Source organism: Lissotriton vulgaris, chromosome 8 (genome assembly GCF_964263255.1).
Source record: "Lissotriton vulgaris chromosome 8, aLisVul1.2, whole genome shotgun sequence".
In the NCBI taxonomy this organism is placed as follows: Eukaryota; Metazoa; Chordata; class Amphibia; order Caudata; family Salamandridae; genus Lissotriton; species Lissotriton vulgaris.
The window spans coordinates 110,083,866-110,107,240 of NC_141696.1; the positions used below are offsets into that span (position 1 = coordinate 110,083,866).

Below are 23,375 nucleotides of genomic sequence, written 5' to 3' on the forward strand. Positions count from 1 at the left end.
GTAGTGAGTATGGTGATGTTGGTAGCCCAAAGTCTGGTTGACAGTATCTTGTGCGGGTTGCAAGCTTGTGGAGTCCAACCATCCAGTGTTACTCTGTCAGTTCACACATCAGCCCCAGGTCTTGTGTATTGGATTGATGCAGATGTTCATTTTCAGATGTTTCCTAAGGAGTAGATTTGTTTCTGTACAATAAACCATCATTTTATATTCATGAGTACATTTTCCCATTAGTAAATAATATAATAGCGCATTCTAGTGGATGAATGAGTACCTCTGCCGATGGAGTACATGAACCCCTACTGCTGTAGCTGATCACAAGTGCCGGGTGGTACCAAATGGGGAAAACAGAGGAGGCTTGGGTCTGGGTTCAAAACGCGTTGACAGTAGGGCAAAGGCAAATGATTCTTGGGTGTTAGATGAGAATTGGTCTAAATAAATTTTGTTCCCAGTGATCAGACAACCCTCATACGAATTTTATACCCCTTTTGCCCTACATACAGGCAGGACCTTTGGAATTATTAATCAATCGCCTGTGATTTATCTGTTTAGTATGAACTGGCTGTTTTAAGGAGATGTATAGGATACTCACAACTTCTGTGGCGTTTATGTTTTTTGTTATGTGTATCATATATGTGATTACGTTGTAATGTTCATATATATTTTTTTGATGGTGTCATAAGTATGGTTTATTGAATGAAGTGTTATCTATCTTATGACATTTATGAATGTTCTTTACATGTGCACTAACTGAGATAAAAATGATGTGAAATAAATCACATGAACTTAGAACTGTTTGTCTAGGCTCATACATTAGCAATCATTAATAATCTATCCGGTCAATATTTTGTTGTAGTGGTTGGTACCAAATGACATTGTTAACCCCTTCGAAGCTAATGACGAGCTGGGCTCGTCATGGCGCTTACCTGCCGTGCGCTGATGACAAGGCCAGCTCGTCATGAAATAAAGTAAAACATCAATTCCCAGCGCAGGACGGGAAAACGCCTAGCAGCCATGTGGTTAAAGAAGCCACATGGACAATGAAAATGACTTCAGCAAAGCCAATTTAATGCATGCTGGTGCCAATGATAGGACTTTCTTGACGTGACTATTATCACAGAGTCACATTCATTTTTGTATTCTTTATTTATTGATTTTGCAAAAAAAAGAACAATTCAAACAAATCAAAATTAAATTAGAAAATAAAAAAAAACAGTCACAGTGTACATATGTTTTGATCAAGTGACATTTCAGATATCAAGTTGCAGATCTTGGGAGTTATGCATTCATGGGTACAATATGCCAATTGAGTGAATCATTATACAGCAAAGTCTAGGCTAGCATTTCTTCCAACTGCTGAGTTGTCTAATGGGGACATCATGAGGACATTATTCTCTATACAGCATGTAGTTCTATTTTATCTAGCAAGTGCCAAGTATAGAAGCTAAAATGTGGTACCCAACGCACCCAGGTATCCCTAGTCGCGCGCTTCCTACTACCAGAAGCAATCTGAATTACAGGAGATATTCATTCTCTGCCAGCAATGTAGTTCTGATACAGGCTCCAGAAATTTGTAGGGCGGCTCTGAGGGGGGAGCAACTCGCTATGTAGTTCGGATTGCGTGTTGCAGTACAGCATATCTCTAGACCACTGTACTACACTAGGAGATGGCTCACCGGTCCAGGGCCTAGCAACTCCACGCTTAGCTAACAGCAAGCCCATATCAACCAGTCGTCGTATTTTTTTCCGTACATGTTTAGAATAGCCAAGGAGAGCTAGCAAGGGGTCAGGCGTCAAAGGCTCGCCTATGATATCGCTCAACTTTTTAAATATCAGATTTTGCGGAAGTCATCTCGAAGTAGATTAACATCCACCGTTACAGCATCCATTTTAGGTTCATTAGGGGCTATGGATCCCTGCAGCTCCTGTATGGCAGCCATAATTGTGTGCAGGGAAGGATACCCGTCCTGCTGTGAAACCCCTCCCGTAGCTGCAGTCTCTGCCCCCTGGGCCAATGCCTCAGCCGCAGACTTCTTCACGGTGTACTTGTCCAGGTTGTTCTGTTGCGGGGGCCTTATAGGGGCGGCCCTTCACAATTGCAGGGACCTCCCCTTCTCTCGCTCCAACTTCCACGGGGCCGGGTTGGCCATTCTCCATCAGACACTGTCTCGCCCACAAGCCCTCTGTCGCCCAACTGACGCAGGCGTTAGGGCCTGCGTCAGGCATAAGCTCCGGTCCGCCATGTGCCACTCGGGGATCTATAGGCGTCCCCCTGCCCGGGGGAGGTGGGGCCCTCCAACCCTTCACCTGAGTCACTCCTTCCAGTTAGCCCCGTAAGCAGGAGCACACCAGATTCACCCGGCAGGGAGTACCACACCAGCAGCGCAGAGCACCGCTGGATCTCCAAATACTAATCCCAGGGTGAGCCCATTCCCAACTGTATCCTTCTGGCGAGCCAGCTTTCTGCCTCTCCCATCGAGGCATTGTCTACTCGCGCTACCCAGTACCTCATTGCTCTGGCACGCGGGCCACAGCACAGGGTCGCCGCCTGCAATGCAGCTGCTCAATTGCCTCACTGCAAGGTTCTTCCTGGACACTCTCCAGGGTCCACGGGCCCCTGCCGCAGTTGCAGATAGGGAGACAGGGCCCGCTCAGCACTCCCATACCGGGGCTCCCGCCAACAGCCCTCCTCTGCACTGAACCCTGCCCTGGATCTTCAGCGTCCGCCGGGCCCTTTGTGGAGGGCCGACACACCGCCTAAACGTCTTGGGTCTGCCCCTGTAGCCGGTGAACAGTTCTCGTTCCTTGCGATCTTCTCTGGTAGTCCCTGCGCCAGGTCGCAATGCTTTGGGCGGGAGCGGGTCACAGCGCTCCAAGTCCCCAAGGCAACAGGGCCATGGACCCCATCTTCTGGAGACCTCCTGGCCCCTTACAATGCTGTTTCGCTTGTTAACGGGACTACCCTGTCACTGCCGTGACCTACCGTACAGTCGCCAGGGGGCACCGCTACATTGTGCCGGCTGAGCCGGGACCGATGTGCCAGGATTTCAAGACTGATATCGGGGATTAGCCCCGGGCCACACAGAGCTCGCTCAGAAGGCAGCCATCTACCCCGGCTGCAATCCACTCCCCTCCATTCATTGTTTTGTACTTCAGCCACATGTTGTGCAATGCCTGAGTTCTGAAGTTCTATTGACTTCCTTTCTTGTTATATATTGTCCCACTTCTATGGTTTTCTTATTTTTTTGACTTAATACATTTATAATAATCCGTATGGAATTAAAAAACATAGCTATCATTATATCTCTGTGTATTATTGCTTTATATGCCTTTTTTGAAAGGGGACACTGTTCCTGTAGAAATTACTTGTACGCTAGGTCCCTTTTTAACTTCTTCGATTCCCTTTTCTCTTTAAAATGTATTGACAGATGCTTCACTCTTGGGATGCAGCGGCCATCTGAAAGAGGTGGAGATAAAAGGACTCTGGTATTCAGCAGAATCCAGACTGCACATCAACCTGTTGGAGCTCCAAGCGATCCGATTGGCATTGAAAGCCTTTCTACCCTCCATCCAGGGAAGACTATTGCAAGTGTTCATGGATAACCTCACTGCCATGTAGTACTGGAACAAGCAGGGCTGGGTGTGGTCATGTACCCTTTGTCAAGAGGCCCTGTGATCCTGGACATGGCTGGAATAGCAGGGCAAATCACTGGTGGTTGAACATCTGGCAGGCACACTTAAAGCCAGAGTGGACAAACCCAGGCCGAAGAGGCCTAATGGATCACAAATGGCATCACCAGCCGTAGGTGATGCAAGGTCTCTTTCAGCAGTAGGGATAGACTTGGTTAGATCTGTTCACCACTGCTGAGAAAACACAATATCAGAAGTTCTGCATGCTGGAGTTTCCACAGCGGCTCTCGCTCGGAGACGCTTTTCATCTCAAGTGGAGCTCAGGCCTCCTATATGCCTTTCCACCCATGCCACTTCTGCCCAGAGTTCGCAAGAAGATCTGGAACGCCCGGGCCCAAATCATCCTTGTGGCTCTCGACTGGGCATGGAGAATTTGGCATCCGGAGCTGTTGAGCATGGCCATCTTCTGTTGCAGCATCAGGGGAGGGTCCTCCACCTGAACCAACCCTTTGCCTTCTTGAATGGAGATTCAGCGGTGACAGTTAGCAGCTTTGGACCTGCCTCTCGAAGTCTGTATTGTTATCTTGTCAGCCTGATGTCTCTCCAACCAAGACAGTTTACGCCTGCCGTTGGGGACAATTTGTGACATGGTGTACAGAAAGACAGATCAATCACCTTTCTGCCACCCCCTCACATCCCCTTCCTCTTTCCCAGGAGGGCTCTGCTCTGGGCACTCTAAAGCCCTATCTCTCCGCTATTTTTCCTTTTTTGCAGTTGCCTAACCAGCCATCCCTCTTCATATTCCTCATTGTAATTAGATTTTTTTTTTTTAAATCTGTTTATTGTTTTCATTAACAACTTCGGCAATAAAGTCAGGTTGAACAGTATCATATGTCACAATGAATATACATATCCCCCATCTCCATATATTTTTAACACCTGTACAAATTCGGTCGATTGCGGCCATCAGATCGGACCATCCTGTAAAACCATTTCCCATATTTACATTATTCCTCATCTTCAGAACTTTCGTCTTCCCACTCTGGCGACGGCTCACCTATATCCCCCCGATATTTGTTCCATGCTCCCCATATTTTTCTCCATTTCCAGGGGCATTTCCGATTTATGAATACTGTTTTTTCGGCCAGCATAGCCATGTCCATGTCCTTACACCAATTCGCCAGTGATGGTCCCTCCACCGCTCCCCATATCTGCGCTACATTACGCTTAGCCAGCATTAAGCCATAGTGGCCCATGCTTGCGCCGGGCGCGTTAGGTCATTGGGTTCTCACACATTTAGCAGGTATCTGCGTGGTTCAGGGACCAGTGATATCCCCACCGTCTGTGACACTGTTCTTAAGATCTTTTTCCAATAGTCGGCTATCTTGGGGCAGTCCCACAATGTATGAAAGAAGGAACCCTCCTCCCCACACCTTCTCAGACAATATGGATCCTGCGCTCTGTCCATTTTGTATAGATTGTGCCTGGTATATGTGCTGTGTAGTATTTTGAGCTGCACCAGCTTAAGGCGTGAGGGTATGCCCACCTCTTTGGGGGAGGACAATGCCTCCTGAACTCTGTATCGTCCAACTCCCCCACGTCCGTTACCCATTTCTCTCGGAAGGCGACTGTCGGGTCCGGTTAGTTATTAATCAGTTTACGATATGTGAAGGATGTGGCCCGCTTTTGCATGTATTCATTGAGCAGCCTGTCCTTTAACGGAGAGGCCTCCTGGACGTCAGTGCCCGGGGGTTTAATCTGTGCATAACGAAAGCTTCAGAAGGTGCAAGATCATATTGCTGTCTGAGTTGCGCAAATGGGATTACCGTCCCTTTGTCCCATAGGTCGCCCACCGTAGAGATGCCTATGTTGTCCCATTGGACAAAGCCCTTGCTATGTAATTAGATTTTGTAAAGGTTTGCAACATTTGTTCCCACCGTCTCCTTTCATTATGCCCCAGTGAGACCTCAAGCTCATCCTCACTTTTCCTATGTGCTCTCCCTTTGAGCCTTTGCACAATTGTCCGCTCAGGCTGCTTACCATCAAAACGGGGTTTCTTGTGGCTATAACATATGCCCAAGAGGGTCAGTGAGCTTCAGACTTTATCATCCAATCCTCCTTGCTTCAGCACCTATCCAGACAAACTGGTGCTTCGTACGAGAACTTCCTTTCCACTGAAAGTGGCCACTCCTTTCACGTAGGCCAATTCATCAATGCCTACTTTTTAAGCTCTGCCAAGTCCCTCCAAGCCAGAGGAATGACTTCACTGGTTGGACCCAAAGAGAACGTCGTCTTTCTACTTTTGACCGCACACAAGAGTTTCGGGTGGCCGACCAACTCTTCGTGGGGTATGTTAGAGTGAAGAAAGAACAGGCCGCGCAGAAGTGGACCATCTCCAGATTCTATGCATTGGCTAAGAAGCAACCCCCCGAGGGTTTGCGTGCTCACTCCACCAGAACGAAGCTGTGACCACTGTGATCGCACGCGGAGTTCTGGTCCTGGGGATCTGCAAGGCAGCAACGTGGGCCTCCTTTCACACATTCACAGAGCACTACTGCCTGGACAGTCAGGTTCATCAAGATACCCATTTTGCCCGTTCGGTCCTGCAGGACTTCCTTGTATGAAATCGGTCCGCAGACCCACCTCTGGGGATAGTATTGCCTGGTTATCTATTCTAAAGTAAGAAATCTGTGGCTAGAATTCTCTATCAGATGAACAAATTACCTATCATCGGTAACGGTGTATCCGGTGGGAGATTCTATTTAGCTGCATATTCTTTACCAACCCTTTCCCCTGTTCTACGAACTGTATTTCATTTAACATTGAAGAGATCCTTCAGACCTCACTTTGGCATACTAGTCATTCCACCTCAGTTTGGCTCTGCGCTTCTGGTGCGGAAAAAAAGTCAAGATCTGAGTTCAGTATGCTGAGTTGGCCCCTATATAGGCACCGCGTACGTCACTTCTGGCGAAGACGGCGCCACGTGAAGCCAAACACCACTTACCAGCACGCATGGGGATTGCACAAAAAATTCCATATCCAGTCCGACGCCTTGGGAACATTCTAAGGTAAGCACTCTGTGGCTAGATGGAGTCTCTATCAGATAAGGTGTTATAGAAGGTAAATAAATTGTTCTTTTTGTCACACTTTGATATTTTTGAAAGGAGTAGACTTGACTCTAGTCTCTATTCTAGTGGTCAAATTCTCTTCCAGGGGATCCTCATCAATAGTCATAAGCATTAGAATATTCCCGCCCATGCGTGGGACCCGGGAAACACTATATTATATGTGCCCCACATATATATAACCATATATATATATATAGCGAGGACATTGTTCCCGTGTTGGGCAGCGTGCACAGACACTGCGGCCCCGTGAAAAATTGAACTGTGATTTCGGGGCTGGAGCGGTAGGGGACTTAAGGAAGCATCCGTGTTCGCACTGAAAGCAGGGTCTGGGGTCTCATTCATGCTACAAACCTCAAAGGAAGGGGAGGTTCCCCTGTCGTGAGTACCAGGGAAGGGGATATTTAATCACAAAAGATTTAAGATTCCTGTAAAGGATGTAGCAGACTCGGATCGCTGAGACAAACTTGGACGGGGGGGGGGGGTTGTGTGTGGGGTAGTGCGGAAAGTTATAAAAAAAAAATTCTGACTGGATAAGAGCAGGCAACTAAAGTGCAAGTGACTGCAGGTACGCAAAAATAGTAAAATTCAATGGCAACATTTTATTTTGGTCCTCCCAACTGGGTTACAATCTAAAACATAATAAAAACAAATAAAAATCACCCAAAATGGTGATGCAATAATCATAATATACAGTCAAAGTGAAAAAGTCGACGCGGCGTTTCGGTGATATTCAATCTTGACACCTTCATCAGGACAAAAAGGACATTTGACTCCGTATCTACAAATTAAATAACAGAATTTTAACATCACAGTATACTAAGTTGCTTCTTATTTTCCACACTCTACTCCTATTCTATTTTAACTTGACATTGTTAATCATACTAGGCCCCTTCTGTATAATCACCCCGTTCTGAGGCAGTCCTTGTATTCACTAGACAGAGCACTGGTAATACCCCTCTTCCATTGGGTTCACCAACTAATTTATCTAGACAGTACACAGATGTACCTGTGTTTTTAGTTTCAAGAAGTTAATGGATGTACCTGTGTTTAGTTTAAAAGAGCTTTTCAATTGCTTTCACACTTGCTGTGGATTTCTTTGATATTCGTCACAGTTTTTCTGGCTGTAGATGTACAAAAACAATGGTACCCCATTACTTTTCCCCATTTGTATGGTTATCTAACAGTTTCAACCTATACTTGATTTGATTATTATTTACCTTATGGATAAAACAAAGTGCCTTCTAGGTGCACGGAGGAGCCACCGATGATGATAGGAGGGGCTTCTAGGATATTTGTTAGCGACCTGTATATATAAAGATCACATCTATTTAGTCCTGTATCTATGATGCCTGTTACTGAAGACTATATTCATCCATCTCTCAGTGAGTACTCACCAACTCTCATATCAGTTGGATATATGGGTATGATCAAATTGATGTAGACCGTTCATCTGGTTTCTTTCATGATAGGGAAAGATAATATCTATGGATGAAAGCACAATAAGGGGAAAACTATAGTAATGTACTGTGCATGTAGCAATATTAAACCAACTATATCTATACTCATTAGTTACATGGAGAGGAGACCTAATCAATGTCTCCTGCTGCAGATAAATAATTGACTTTCAACGTGATCAGATTTTAGTTCAAATCGTGCCATTCACTATCTAATGTGACATTAAGTCAAACTATCATAATTCTACCCCAGATGTTAGGTAAATAGTTCAACTAGTAATAAAATCCATAGAGGAATTGACATTTTTCTAGGGCATTAGTTAAACATGTGAGTGCCTAGTTTGGTGCTTACATGTTATATATATAAAAATGCCGATCTCCCTGCCTTAGTTTATATCGCTAATCAACACGACGGGAGTAGCACAGAGGAGCAGGGAGGCCGAATTTCGAATCAAAGGTATGCGAGGGCTTTGAGCATGTTTCCGTATCAGAAAGGGAGGGCTATCTGTATTTGTGATAGCCTTCCAAGTATGACTGAATCTTTGAAACCTTGCCCAAACTCTGCCCCTTATAACATGTAAGCACCATATTATAATTATTTCATCACCATTTTATAATTATTGCATCACCATTTTGGTTTGATTTTTATTTGTTTTTATTATGTTTTAGATTGTAACCCAGTTGGGAGGATCAAAATAAAATTTTGCCATTGAATTTTACTATTTTTGATACCTGCCAGTCACTTGCACTTTAGTTGCCTGCTCTTATCCAGTCAGAAATTGTTTTTTATAACTTTCCGCACTACCCCACACACAAACCCCCCCCCCCCCCCGTCCAAGTTTGTCTCAGCGATCCGAGTCTGCTACATCCTTTACAGGGATCTTAAATCTTTTGTGGTCTCATTCATGCTATCCTGCTTCCCGCCTGACCACAAGGTTGTCATTCCAGCACACTACCTACCTGGAGGCAAACTGCTGCATTCTGGGAGTTGCGGTTCCTGATGACGCCTGGAACTGCAACGGGTGGGTCTTCAACATCGGAGGCGGAGTAATGGTCACATGGCTACTTTAAGCAGCAGGACAGTATCGCTGCATGAATGGAAGTTCCCCGGACACTTGTGGCGCTGATGAAGGCTAATAAATGCCGAAATGTATTCGCTGAAATGCTGTGAATAAAGAGCTTCCATTTCGTTCCCCTGGCGTGGTCTCTACTCTCTTCAGGTGTAGGAGGTTTCTTGGATATTATCTGCTTACATGCCAGAAAAGCAGTTTGGAGACCCCCGCTCTACAATTAGACCCAGACTCTTCTGGCTTCTGCTTCGGCTTTTCTCGACACCAAGATATTGGTTTTGCCTGGGTCCGCCAAGAAGTCCAGGCAAGTTTGCAGCGGTAGCGAGGACATTGTTCCCGTGTTGGGCAGCATGCACAGACACTGCGGCCCCCGTGAAAAATTGAACTGTGGTTTCGGGGCTGGAGCGGTAGGGGACTTAAGGAAGCATCCATGTTCGTACTGAAAGCAGGGTCTGGGGTCTCATTCATGCTATCCTGCTTCCCGTCTGACCACAAGGTTGTCATTCCAGCACACTACCTACCTGGAGGCAAACTGCTGCATTCTGGGAGTTTCGGTTCCTGATGACGCCTGGAACTGCAACGGGTGGGTCTTCAACATCGGAGGCGGAGTAATGGTCACATGGCTACTTTAAGCAGCAGGACAGTATTGCAGCATGGATGGAAGTTCCCCGGACACTTGTGGCGCTGATGAAGGCTAATAAATGCCGAAATGCATTCGCTGAAATGGTGTGAATAAAGAGCTTCCATTTCGTTATTTCGTTCCACTGGTGTGGTCTCTACTCTCTTCAGGTGTAGGAGGTTTCTTGGATATATATATATATATATATATATATATATATATATATATATATATATATATATATATATATATATATATATATATATATATGCAAAGAAACAACTTTTCAATCACAAAGTTGACTCGAGCCCAGGTCCTTGATAGCGTGTTATTTATTCACACACTGGGGCGGAATTGACATGCTTTATGTTTTATGTATCTAATCACTGGTACATTTGCCCACTGGGGCTCAATCTTGAGAAACGTTCAGTTACTCTTTTCGTTTTAAAAAGGGTTCTACCTTTGATCAAATTGTAACAAAATGATTTATATGTTACACCAATTATGGTCCTTACAACAGTATTTTTGTATAAATGTACAAATGTATACGTTATCTGTGTCCAATTACCCATTCAAATATGGCCGCCACAACTGGGGTTGTACTAACACTGATGTGAGGACGAGTAGTCCTACGTTTATGTTTATATAATTTCTTCACTTTAAAAATGAAATTGTTTGTAAACACCGTTACCCGTGACCAAGGTGCGGCTGCACCGAAACGCGTCGGGTGTTGTTTGGCACTCTGTGTGTGAATAAATAACACGCTATCAAGGACCTGGGCTCGAGTCAACTTTGTGATTGAAAAGTTGTTTCTTTGCATTTTACGAGGATCGCCTCCTCACTCGAGCCCGCCGCCGTGTGTGGCCGGGAGACTGGCGAACTTTTTTGACTCATATATATATATATATATATATATATATATATATATATATATATATATATATATCCTAATAAACAACACCAGAGCTGAATCGTGCTGTAAAGAATTTCCACCATACATGAATATCATGCATTAGAAACATCATGAGAAACAACAACAAAGATTGTTTAGAAACTGTTTTAATGCTTAGAAAGCAGTAGAAATTCTCATAACACACTGAAAGCATAGAAAGCTCCCAGGCTGCATTGCAAATACACAGTCTAAAAAGACTGAAAAGCTAACCTGTAGCTGTATAGCAATCAACTGACACTGTGCCTTTAAGGCACTCATGACCCCCAGCTTCCCATCATGCCTCAGGGGTGACAGGTCAGTTGTTCTTTCCAGCTCATTCAGGATCCTGGTGACACAGCTCCACTCATTTCTGATTTTTGTCAGAAATTCACTTAATTTTCCTTCGTCGTCTCGTCGGCGGCGAGGGTGTCAAATATCTCTCCGCTGTCGTTGCGTAGACCCTCAACGGCGAGATTGGCTCCTCCGTCGTCGTCCCAGCGACGTTTGGCATCGAGAGAGAGGCATGTTCCGTCATCGGCTGCTTGCCGTTTGACGTCGAGACATCGCCGATCTTCACCAGCCTCTCGCCGGCATCACTCGCCGTCGAGGTGACAAGAATCGAGGAAGCATGCTGGATCGACGTCGAGAGACTCCCTACCGACCGCCACTCCTCCTCGCATTTGTCCAGGCGAGCTTCCTCAAGGTCAGCCTCTCCAGAGGCCAGTAACCCTGCACGCAAGTCACCTTTACGACAGACGGAGCCTTCTCCTACTGAGGTGCAGTTGTCCCCGAACTGGAATCTGCCATTACATCACTGGCGAGATTCAGGGGCTACGAGGAAGATGCAGGAGTACACCAGTCCTATGCACAGGTCTCCTCTTCAAAGACTGGTTGAAGAAGCGGACAGACGCAGCCCTCCCAGGCACAGGGTCCAAGCTGAGAGATCACCTGTGAGGAGGCCTACTAGATCTCGTTCCCCCAGAAGGGAGCATCGCTGGAGTACAAGAGATAGAAGTCGCAGGGCTCAACGCAGGAGTAGAAGATCACCGTCTACTTCTTCCTCCTCCTCTACCTACTCTTTAAAGAGAGATTATTCCCCCACGCTTTCGGATAGCTTTATCTCTAGAGTCTCACCGATTGATGACATTAACACGTACCATGATGTCCTGCAGAGGGGAGCTCAAAAGCTCAATATTGCAATGTCTGTTCCCCAGGTCACCACGACGGTGATTTTTGAGACACTTCACCAGAAGTCTGGGTCTTGTCCCTTGCTTCCATTGGTTCCAGGGATTTTGGAACCTGTCATGGACATATTCTTGTCTCCAGCGTTCATTAAGGCGGTGCCGGCTCGCATCCAGAAGAAATACAAGCCAGCTACCTCTGATCCGGTTTTTGTTAAGACTGATCCTCCTGCAGACTCGGTGATCGTAGCAGCAGCACGGAAGACACATGCAGTCACTGCTACCTCTTCAGTTCCTCCATACAAGGACAGCAGATCCCAGGACTCGTGGGGTCGCAAGGTCTGCAACGCTGCCGCCTCTACACTGAAGGTCTCCAGTGCGGCTGCGCTGTTAGGCAGATATGATAGAGCCTTGTGGGATTCCATGGAGCGCTTCAAATCCAAACTGCCAAAAGAAGATCAGAAATACTTTGAAGAGACACTAACAGAAGGATGTCTGGTGGCTAACCAGATGATTAGCACGGCGGCGGACGGCGCAGTGCTTTCTGCGCATTCGTATGCGCATGGAATATGCGCCAGAAGGTCGTCTTGGTTGCGCTTGACAGGCCTCAAACCAGATGCACAACAACGCGTCTTGAACCTTCCATTCTCTGGTTCCTCTCTCTTCGGCTCCCACACAGACGATGAGATGAGTAGAATGAAAACCGAGCTGGACACTCTCAAAGCGGTCGGCTTGGAGAAGAAAAAAGAATTCAAGCGCCGATACAAGACCAACCAGCGCAAGGGGGGTCAACAGAGGGTTCAACCCACTCAGTGGTCCCAGAACAAGAATCAGGGCAAGTCACAGTTTTGAGGAGGAAAATCTAACAGAGGTAGAGGTGGTCACCAGCAGCAGTCCGATACCACGACAAGAGGAGGAAAGTCATGAGCAGTGGCTTCCTCCACCTCCGTTGCCCACTCCAGTGGGAGGAAGTGCTTCTCAACATCTAGCAGAGTGGGCCAGCATCACAGGAGATCGCTGGGTGCTGAATATACTATGCAATGGATATGCGCTACGTTTACGTGCGCTTCCAAAGGACATTCCACCAAAAAAGTCTCGTCCTCATCAGTTAAAGCTGCTTCGACAAGAGGTGAGAGCTCTTCTCCAAAAAGCAGGCTATAGAGGAGATCCGCCCTCTCAAAGAGGAAGAGGAGTTTACTCCAGATATTTTCTTGTCCCCAAAAAAGATCAGGAGGGCAAGTTTCGACCAACCCTGGACCTTCGACTTCTGAACAAAGTCATAATCAAGGAGAAATTTTGCATGTTGGCCCTTCACCAAATATGTCCACATCTGCAAGTAGGCGATTGGATGTGTTCGGCGGACCTCCAAGATGCGTACTTCCACATTTCCATCGCAAAGCGTCATCGGAAGTACCTGCGGTTTGTGGTCGGCCACAAACATTATCAGTACAAGGTCCTGCCCTTTGGACTGAAGTCAGCTCTGCGAGTCTTCACCGAATGCATGGCAGTGGTGGCAGCTTTTCTTCACAGAAAAGGTCTCTTCGTTTATCCATAGTTGGACGACTGGCTGCTGAAAGGTCCATCCCCACTGCAAGTGGGGCGCGACTTCCAGTTTTGTCTACAACAGCTGCACGACCTCGGGCTGCATGTCAACCTGGAAAAGTCAGTGCAACAGCCCACCCAGTCTATCCACTACCTCGGCTCCGTTCTGGACACAAGCGTGGGAAGAGCGTATCCTTCGGAGGAGAGACTGTCTTCCATGAGACCGAGGTGCAGGCTTCTGCTCCAAGTGCAGAATCCGACAGTCCGGCAGGTGGCATCCCTGCTAGGATCGATGGTATCCTGCATCTTCCTTATTCCCAACGCCAGGCTGAGGATGTGTGCTTTGCAGCAGACTCTGGAGGACCAGTGGGATCAGTCGACAGGTCGCTGGGAGGATCAGATCTCTCTCCCAGGCGACGAGATCCTCCCTCTCATGGTGGACTCAACAGCGGAATCTGATGGTCGGAGTCCCTTTTCACCAGCCACTACCAGTGCAATCGGTGGTGACAGACGTGTCTCCTCAAGGCTGGGGGGCACACATGGGGTGCCTTCAGATTCAGGGACGGTGGTCGGCAAAAGAACAGGCCTACCACATCAACATGCTGGAGCTACGAGCAGTCCATCTGGCTCTGAAAGCTTTCCTGCCTGCAATCGAGTCCGATTCAGTCCTGGTCCAGACAGACAACACGACGACCATGTTTTACCTGAACAAGCAGGGTGGAACTCGGTCGCGTCTTCTCTCCCTGGAATCACAAGCGATATGGCACTGGCTGCTCGCCCGGAACCTCTCGGTGGTGGCGGTGCATCTTCCAGGAGAGCTAAATGTCAAGGCAGACTCACTCAGCAGGCACTTCGAAGATCAGCCAGACTGGGTGCTACACAACGAGGTGGTGGCAGACCTTTTCCATCGTTGGGGGTCGTCCGGAAATAGATCTATTCGCGGACGACGAAAACACAAAATGCCACGCCTTCGCGTCCAGATTCGACCGTCCAGGGACGGGGGAATTCTCTTTTGATGGACTGGTCAGGGACATTTGCCTATGCCTTTCCTCCTCTGCCCCTGATCCCGAAGGTGGTGTCCAAGCTACTCAGATCCAGCATGACCATGATTCTGATAGCTCCAGACTGGCCACGGCTGTGGTGGTACCCGGACCTTCTTCATCTGTCGGTACTTCCACACAGGAGACTACCTTGCAGGCCGGACCTTCTGACCAAGATGGGAGGGAGGATTCTTCATCCCAACCTTCCCTCGCTGAACTTGACAGCATGGCTCCTGAGGTCCTGCAATACGGACATTTAAATCTGCCTCCAAATTGTATGCATATTTTAAAAGAAGCAAAGAGACCCTCCACAAGAAAGTCATACGCGTTTAAGTGGAAGGGGTTTTTTCTTTGGTGCAAAGCACATCACTTTGATCCAACGAAGGGGCAGGAGGATGTCATCCTCCCTTACCTTCTGTATCTAGAAAGATCTGGTCTTAAGTATGCTTCTATCAGGGTGCATTTGTCTGCCATTACGGCATACAGGAAGTCGCCTAGTCAGCCCTCCTTTTTCCAGATGCAGGTGGTCAAGGACTTTGAACAGGGGTTAAAGAAAGTGTATCCCCCTGTTCGAAACCCTTCTCCTCCGTGGGAGTTAAACCTGGTGTTATCAAAGTTGATGGGCCCTCCTTTTGAGCCAATCCACAGAGCTTCCTTACAGCATTTGTCTTGGAAGGCCGCTTTTCTGGTAGCAATTACATCAGCGCGCAGAGGATGCGAGATCCAGGCATTGTGTACCAATGAGCCTTACACTGTTTTCCACCATAACAGAGTTGTCTTAAGAGCGCATCCTTCTTTTCTCCCTAAGGTGGTGTCTGATTTTCACATCAATCAGTCCATTTCCCTGCCATCTTTCTTCCCTGATCCAGCGACCCCAGCTGAGCTGTCACTTCATTCCTTAGACCTTAAGAGGGTGCTTAAGTCCTACTTACAAAGTACCAAGGAAATAAGGAAGACAGATCAACTGTTTGTTAATTATGGCTCCATGAGAACAGGCTTCCCAGCCGCTAACAGATCCATTTCAAGATGGATTGTTTCATGCATTACCTTAGCTTACCAGCTGGCGAAAAGGCCCTTACCTTTACTTCCCAAGGCGCATTCCACCAGGGGGAAAGCGGCCACTTTTGCTTTCTTGCATGACGTCCCTATGTCAGAAATTTGCAAGGCCACAACCTGGAATTCAGTTCATACTTTTACGAGGCACTACTGCCTAGAATCTGATTCCAGGGCTGATGCTCAAGTAGGCCAGGCCTCCTTGAGAAATCTGTTCGGATAGTGGGTTCCTCTATCCTAGCTTGGTTTTTACTAAGCTTACTTATCACGTTTTCTGTGTTCTCCTTTGCCCGCAGGGAGATGAGGTGAGGCTCGCTATTCTATTCTAATGCTTATGACTATTGATGAGGATCCCCTGGAAGAGAAGGATTAGTTACTTACCTGTAATCCTAGTTCTCTTCCAGGGGTATCCTCATCAAAGTCATAAGCAACCCTCCCGCCTCCCCGGGCAAAGGACTATTTTAAGCTGGAGATATTGTTAACCTCTTTGTTTCATGGTTTTTCAGTCTCTGCAAAGAACAACTGACCTAAACTGTCACCCCTGAGGCATGATGGGAAGCTGGGGGTCATGAGTGCCTTAAAGGCACGGTGTCAGTTTATTGCTATACATCTACAGGTTAGCTTTTCAGTCTTTTTAGACTGTGTATTTGCAATGCAGCCTGGGAGCTTTCTATGCTTTTAGTGTGTTATGAGAATTTCTACTGCTTTCTAAGCATTAAAACAGTTTCTAAACAATCTTTGTTGTTGTTTCTCATGTTTCTAATACATGTTATTCATGTATGGTGGAAATTCTTTACAGCATGATTCAGCTCTGGTGTTTATTAGGCTGCAATTGCTCATTTATATATATATATATATAATATGTGTGTGTGTGTGTATATATATATATATATATATAAATATGGTTATATATATGTGGGGCACATATAATATAGTGTTTCCGGGGTCCTGCGCATGGGCGGGAATATTCTAATGCTTATGACTTTGATGACGATACACCTGGAAGAGAACTAGGATTACAGGTAAGTAACTAATACTTACTGTAAAAAGAAAATGTGAAATGTGCCTGGGCATCAAGGAGTTTAAAGTAACATAAATATGAATTGATTGCTGTTGGAAATCTATGTTACTGACTGAATGGTTTTCCTTTCAGCACCACCAACGGCTTGAGCACTGTATCTCATGAGTACTTGAAGGGGAACTATGCACTCGATCTTGATGCGGTCAAGTCCGGTGCCACAAGCCTACCCCACCTCAACAAGACGCTGGTCACATCATGCAAGAGACTACACTGGTAAGACTGGCCTCTTTCTACTCATAACTCAAGTTTCAAGTTTTGGTTTATTTGATTTACTTCCCTGCTGAGAACAAAAAATTTCATACAGAACAATTGCTATTAATATTCACATAAAACAATCAATACATATTTAAAAAATATTAAAACAATTTAAACAGGTTATGGAATACAAATTCATCTGGGGGAGAGTTAAAAAGGGTGATCAGATTATGCACAGATGCGCTGTAGTATCTAATATGTATTGCTTTTATATAGCGGCTTCTTGCCTCAACCAGTATTGTGTTTGGGCATACCGAGCACATGTGTCATATCTTGCACACCACAATTGCACTCATACCTCACTGATGAAAGGAGCCTTTGCCCATTGAAAGAAAAAGGAAGGAACTCTGAAGTCAGCCAACCTTCTGGCCAGTTCCACTGGAAGCACCATACTCTTTCCCAGTCCATTTAAATGGGTTCCAGGTGCTAAGTAGATGTTTGATTGAGTTTAATGGCCTTCCTCTGTTGGGAAGAGTGTTTGATTTTAGCTGCTTTGTTCACTGTGTATGATCTAGTCTGTAATTCATGGTCAGTTGCAGAAAGAGCAAATGGTGCAATTTGTATGGATAAGTATACACAAGGGTGGGGAAATTCGGAGTTCCGGCTAATATGCCTGTCATTCGAATGGTCAAACACAGCAGAGTATAAGTAAGTACAGTGAAGATGTAAGGCTTGTAAGGGGTTTCTTTAAAATGCAGACATAAATAATTTTTTTCAACAATACAGTATCAAAAAGTTACACCCTAGTTATAGAATTAGCACTCAATAGAGAAACCTCTGTTCGTAAAACATATCACCTCGCGTTCTTAAGGAAATTTTAAACTTCTGTTTTTTGTTGAATCAATCCACTATTATGTGCATACAGTGTCGGACACAATTCTGCATTACAAAAAAGCAAAAACGTATTTGTCCAACATTTAACAAACAGCTTCCATCCTCAAAAAGAACTATATACCACCTAGATCCACTTAAAGTACCAACACGGAGGAATAACAGTGAACAAAGACATCAGGTATAAATCAGAAATGTTTCGTACTCACAGGGGAACCAACTTCCCTAAATCTCCCTCTCACTTCCCCCAGAATGCAAGTTCCCAAGTTCAAAGAACCTCACCTGGCTGCAGAGGCCCAACAGCTTTACTTATGAAAAGCTTAGTATGTGTAAACTGTTACTATTTACCCTCAAAATCTACCCTCACCTCTTAACAGTGAAGTACCCATTACTTGTCCTTATCACTTGCTTACAGAATCGTTTCCTCATGAAGGAAGTCAAGGAATAAGTGCAGACGGTGACCTTTTTCTTGCAACACTGTCTCTGGTCTTGCAAACAGAGCAGCCTCCACCTTACCCCCTGTGTTTCGTAGAGTTGAGGGGTTCATGTGCGTTATTATTATGTATAGCATAGACAGCAGTATCATTCTTCTTCGTTAGTTCACAAAGGGGAAGTAGTATCCCCTCAACTACTAACAGCTGCTTCTCCAGAGGGATTGAATACAGGAGACCCATAATCTTCAATTGGTCCCCTTGTCAAGAGAGTTCGGTCTTGCATCCGAACTCAATGTTTTCTGCAACACAGTTTTTTAATCCACCAATGTCATCTGAAGCCTTCTCTGTCACAATTTGTTAGTGTTCCAGGCCATTCCAAGCTTCCGAAGAAGATACTGTTCTTTCCACAGCTATCAGTCTCTCAAAGAAGGGGGCCATGTTCAGCTTGATTCTTTCACATATTGTTCTATGGCTTCTGAGAGCTCTGTCAAATTGGGATGTACAGTGTTAATAGATTTCAGAAGTAGTCTCTCCCCTTCCAGTAGCAAGCTCAAGGAGGAGCCTCCTGTTATCCATTTCACTTACTTCTCATCATTCAGGTATTTGGCTTGAAGACGTTGTCAAATAACCTTTCCTTTATGCTCTGCCCTTAATGTGGTGCTACTTCAAGTTGGTATGGTCAGGAATATCCTCTGCGCTTAAATGCCCCACTTAATGCCCTAGAGAATCTCTGGAAAACGTGCTTCGGATCCTCTGCAGGGCAAGGCCCTGAGCCCATGACATAGATGTAGCCACTCAAACCCCCTTCACCTAAGTGGGCCACACCACCTTCCTTGAAGGAAAAACAAGACCATCCTCCAGTACACTGTCTTCTTTCGCCTGTTTGTGTGCCGAATGAATGAGTGAGTACAGTTTCAACACATGCTCATTACCAACTATCAGTCTCTTGGCAAATGACAGTGCTACAGCTTTCTTTTGCAGCAGCAGATGGTGTTCTTCCCCTTAACCCTGGCACTCTCAGTATTCATCAGTGCCACTGGGTGTATCCAGGCCCGCCACCTCTTAATCTCCACACCAGCGCACATGGTGGCCAGAGGAGAAGAGAGGAACTAGTTTAGAAAGTCAGCTTCCTGGTCCGAGCGGAGCTCGGAACCCACCTCCCCTCAAGAATCAGCCCAGGATAAGCGCACAGTTAGCTAGAAAGTGTGGTGGTTGAAGTCCAAGATCAAGAGCCCCAAACATTGCCGGTCAACTTGGAGTTTCTAAGGAATAGCTACACAGAGCTTTTTTTTAGTGAGGCGCTGACATATTTTAGGCATTTTGTCGAGGTGCTAAACGTGTGCAAAGAAAAGCTAGAAGGAAATTCGCCCTATAGTCTATGTAAAATGCCTAAATGTATTACGACAGGTAAATATATAAGCTTTATTGTTATTCAGCTAGATTGTATCTCACACCCAGAATTCAGAATAAGCACTTGGCACTGAGTCCATTGTGGTGAATAAGTAGTTGGATATGCACATATGTTTTAGGAGTCACCTAGATTATTGAATACAATATTTATGAGTCTTACCAGCACTTTGTTAAAAAAAAATTAATTGACTTTTCCAATTTCATACAGCAAAACATAGAACTATACAGTACAGAAGAGCATAGCACGTTCAATAGGCTTACATACATCTGAATTGTCATGCTAAAAACGGTATCTACAGCAGAGCAAAGGAGTGCATTTACATGCGGGAACGAATGAGCACAGAATTCCACCAATCATGTTCTGGCCCTGGCATTTTCAACCGGGTGTGAAGGGTATCTAGCGTGGGGGGCTACTGCAGGAATCCAGGTATGTTTGCCCTTACTTCATGTTTCAGCCGAATATATAAAAATACCTCCAGCGGACTGCCATTTTCCCCATCTCGAAGCTCGTCGATCTTTAAACTTACACTCCTGGTGGAGGTCACCCCAGTTATGAAGGCTTCTTTTCCGGAGCATTTCTTGGCACACAGCCTCATGGGTGACCGGTGCTAGGGGATGGTACAGGAGGGGCAAAAGCTAGGAATATAACACAGGTTTACACGCTATCCTAACAAGGCGCTCCCATGCTAGTTTGGTACAGGTCACTGTGTGATGGGCAACCTGCCTCTCCAGGGACACGGGTTCCCAGGAAGAGGGCTTGGGGTGTGGGTGCCATGTATTCCTGCTCTATGGCCAGATGTAGTATAAATGGTGGTGGATGGAGCCAATATATCGAATAGTGGGCTTGGGCGCTAAGAAAGTACTGTTCCATGTATTATTTTATTTTATTTTATTTTTAACATTTATAGAGTGCGACGAATACCCTAAGGCGTCTCGGCGCTAAATGTATGTGGCCTCAAAGCTGCAGCTAGAGAATGGTTGTGTCATAGTCTGCTATCCCACCCGAGATGTTTCCCACCCCATGCAGGCTTAATTAGCAGCAATCGGAGGGTATGAAAGAAAGGGCGTTCCGGATTATAGGGTATGTTAAGAAATAAGTATAATAATTTGGGTAGGAGAATCATCAACATCAATGCAACTCCTGCTAATGAGAGTGGCAGCGTGATCCAGCGAGCAATCGTTTCAATTGTTGTGCCATAGTTTGCTAGGATTGTTTCCTCCCTGTCTCTTGTTATTACCACACCTAAGTATTTTATTTCCGATTCAAACCATCTTAGTGGGTATTCTAGGGAAAATTTGGTGGTGTTGGGCGTGAGGGGAAATATCTATGATTTACCCCAGTTAATGTTTATCCCTGATAGAGTGCCAAAGCGAATAATTCCCGGAGGATAGGGTTGAGGCTAGTGTGGGGTTCGCGAAGCTAGAGGGTAATGTCGTCAGCGTGTAATGAGACTAATATTTGCCGTGAGGGGTATTGTATTGCATATTCCCTATGGTGCTGTCGGAGTTTGGCCGCAAGAGCTTCAATTGCCAAGGCAAAAAGTAGTGGAGAAAGAGGGCACCCCTGGCGGGTGCCTCTCGAGGTAGGGAACAGAGTGGAATATAGGCCATTAATCTGTGCAATGGCCCCCGGCCGAGAATAGAGTAGTCTAATCCATGCTAAAAAGGGTTGGGGAGGCCCATTCTACCCAGTATAGTGAACATGTAGTCCCATTCCATAGAATCAAAGGCTTTTGTGGCATCTAAAAAAATCCCAGCCGTCGAGATTTCTGGATCAATATCGTGCAGTAGCGTGAATATGGTCCACAAATTATGTGAAGTTGCACTCCCAGGAATGAAGCCTTCCTGATCTGGCACTACCTGTCCCTCCATCAAGAATGTCAGTCTATTTGCGATAACTTTAGCCAGTATCTTGGCGTCGCAATTAATCGGTGACAAGGGTCTATAGGCCTCACATGTGGTGGCGTCCTTGCTCAGCTTGAGCAAGGAAATGATCATGGCTTGTCGCATGATAATAGGGAAGACACTTGTTTAAGGATGGGGACTCTCTGATTAATGTAGCATTTGTAGAAGTCTGCAGGTAGCTCGTCAGGGGACTTTGCAGAACGCATTATGGCAGCTCGTATTTCGTCGTCTTAGAAGTCGGCGGCAAGAAATTCTCTGCGGGAATCGCAGATCCACCAGAGGGCAGTGTCTTCCAAGTAAGAAACAATGTCAGGTTGTTTTCCTCTGTGTGCAATAGAGTTGCGCTTAGTAATCAGGATACTGATGATCTCGGGTGAGTCAGTATGTCTAGTTCCATCTTCGTCTACTATTTTGAGTATCTGATTAGCAAATCTAGGGATACAAGTTACTTCGGGTAGGGCCTTTCTGGGCCCTTCACCCTCCCCATATGTCCTAGCTGTATGGTACTTAGAGCGAAACTTAGATTCGTGCTCTGCCTCGTCTGCGTATTCAATTACCAGCTCTTTGAGGCGTGCCTTCCGTTGTGGGGTACGGTCAGTGACCAGGTGGTGGTACTCCTTTTTTAATATCTCCTTCTAATCTGTGCAGCGTCCCTCTTATGATGCGCAGAATCCCCTCACCTTTCGCTATACAGATCACCCTAATGGTGACCTTAAAGCTTTCCCATACACAGGCAAGTGATGGAACACTGTCTATATTACAGGGGAAAAACTCAAGGATTTCCTGATGTATTTCTTCGCTTTCCTGATGTATTTCTTCGCGGAAGGAGCAATCTAATAATGCTGTGAGTTGGAGCCTCCAGGAGCGATATGGGGATTCGTTGCCTGGTGGAGCCGTTTCATTAGCACAGGGGAGTGATCCGAGAGGGTGCATGCCAGGTGCGTCGCCTCCCGGAGCCACAAACTCAGCCCCTTTGAGAACAGCCAAAAATCTATACGAGACCAGCTGGAGTGTACAATGGAATAAAAGGTACCTTCTCTTTGTGTGGGATGGAGAGACCTCCATACATCCTACAGCTGGTGGTCTGTCATAATACCGGAGACTTTTTGATTTGCTTTTAGATGTGAAGACGGGAGTGCATGTGAACGGTAAGTCTTCGGGTCCAGTGCTATATCAAAATCTCCTCCCCATATAATGTAGGTGGAGCCTATCTTCAGAATGCGTCCTCAGAGTTTGCTAAAATAGGTGGCATCATCGATGTTGGGGCCATAACAGTTTACTAACGTTACTGAATGATCCGTTAGTCTGCCCCACATGATGCTACATCTGCCATGTGGATCTTGCAGAGCCCCAATCGGGCAGAACTTCACACTCACCTTAACTAGGATTGCTGTGCCCCTAACATATGTTGAGTAGGATGAAAAGCAGCTATGCGCATCCACTTCTTACCAAAGCTGGGTGATGTTCGAGGGTCTAGGTGAATCTCTTGCAACTTTGCCACCTGCCTGTCTAGGTATCCTAGGATTTGCCTGCGCCCGCGGGGGTCTCGAAGTCCTCGTACATTCCATGTCAGGAAGGTATAAGTGAGGTCTGCAGTTGGTCTAGTCATAGCAGTAGCCACTGTAGTGCCCTTGGGACAGGAAAGCTTTTTCGAATCCATCGTGCTAAGCATTTAAAAGGATGTCTTGTGTGTATCCGCATCTGCATAGATTCAAGGTTTTGACGTGGAGTGCTGCTGTATACAACAATAAAATCCCCTTACCTCCCTCCACCCACACCCACGGCCCAATCGAGTAGGCGAATATTTATTTATT

General features: G+C 46.0%; 1 protein-coding gene across 2 annotated transcripts in view; it reads left to right on the plus strand.

Moving 5' to 3' along the window:
* The window catches only part of INPPL1 (inositol polyphosphate phosphatase like 1), a 915,229-nt gene that overhangs the window by 439,777 nt on the left and 452,077 nt on the right, over positions 1 to 23,375 (plus strand). For both annotated transcript variants that reach the window (XM_086933779.1, XM_086933780.1), the window contains one exon: positions 16,799 to 16,939. In XM_086933779.1, the coding sequence (XP_086789905.1) occupies positions 16,799 to 16,939 (141 nt within the window). The remainder of the gene's footprint in view (positions 1 to 16,798; positions 16,940 to 23,375) is intronic.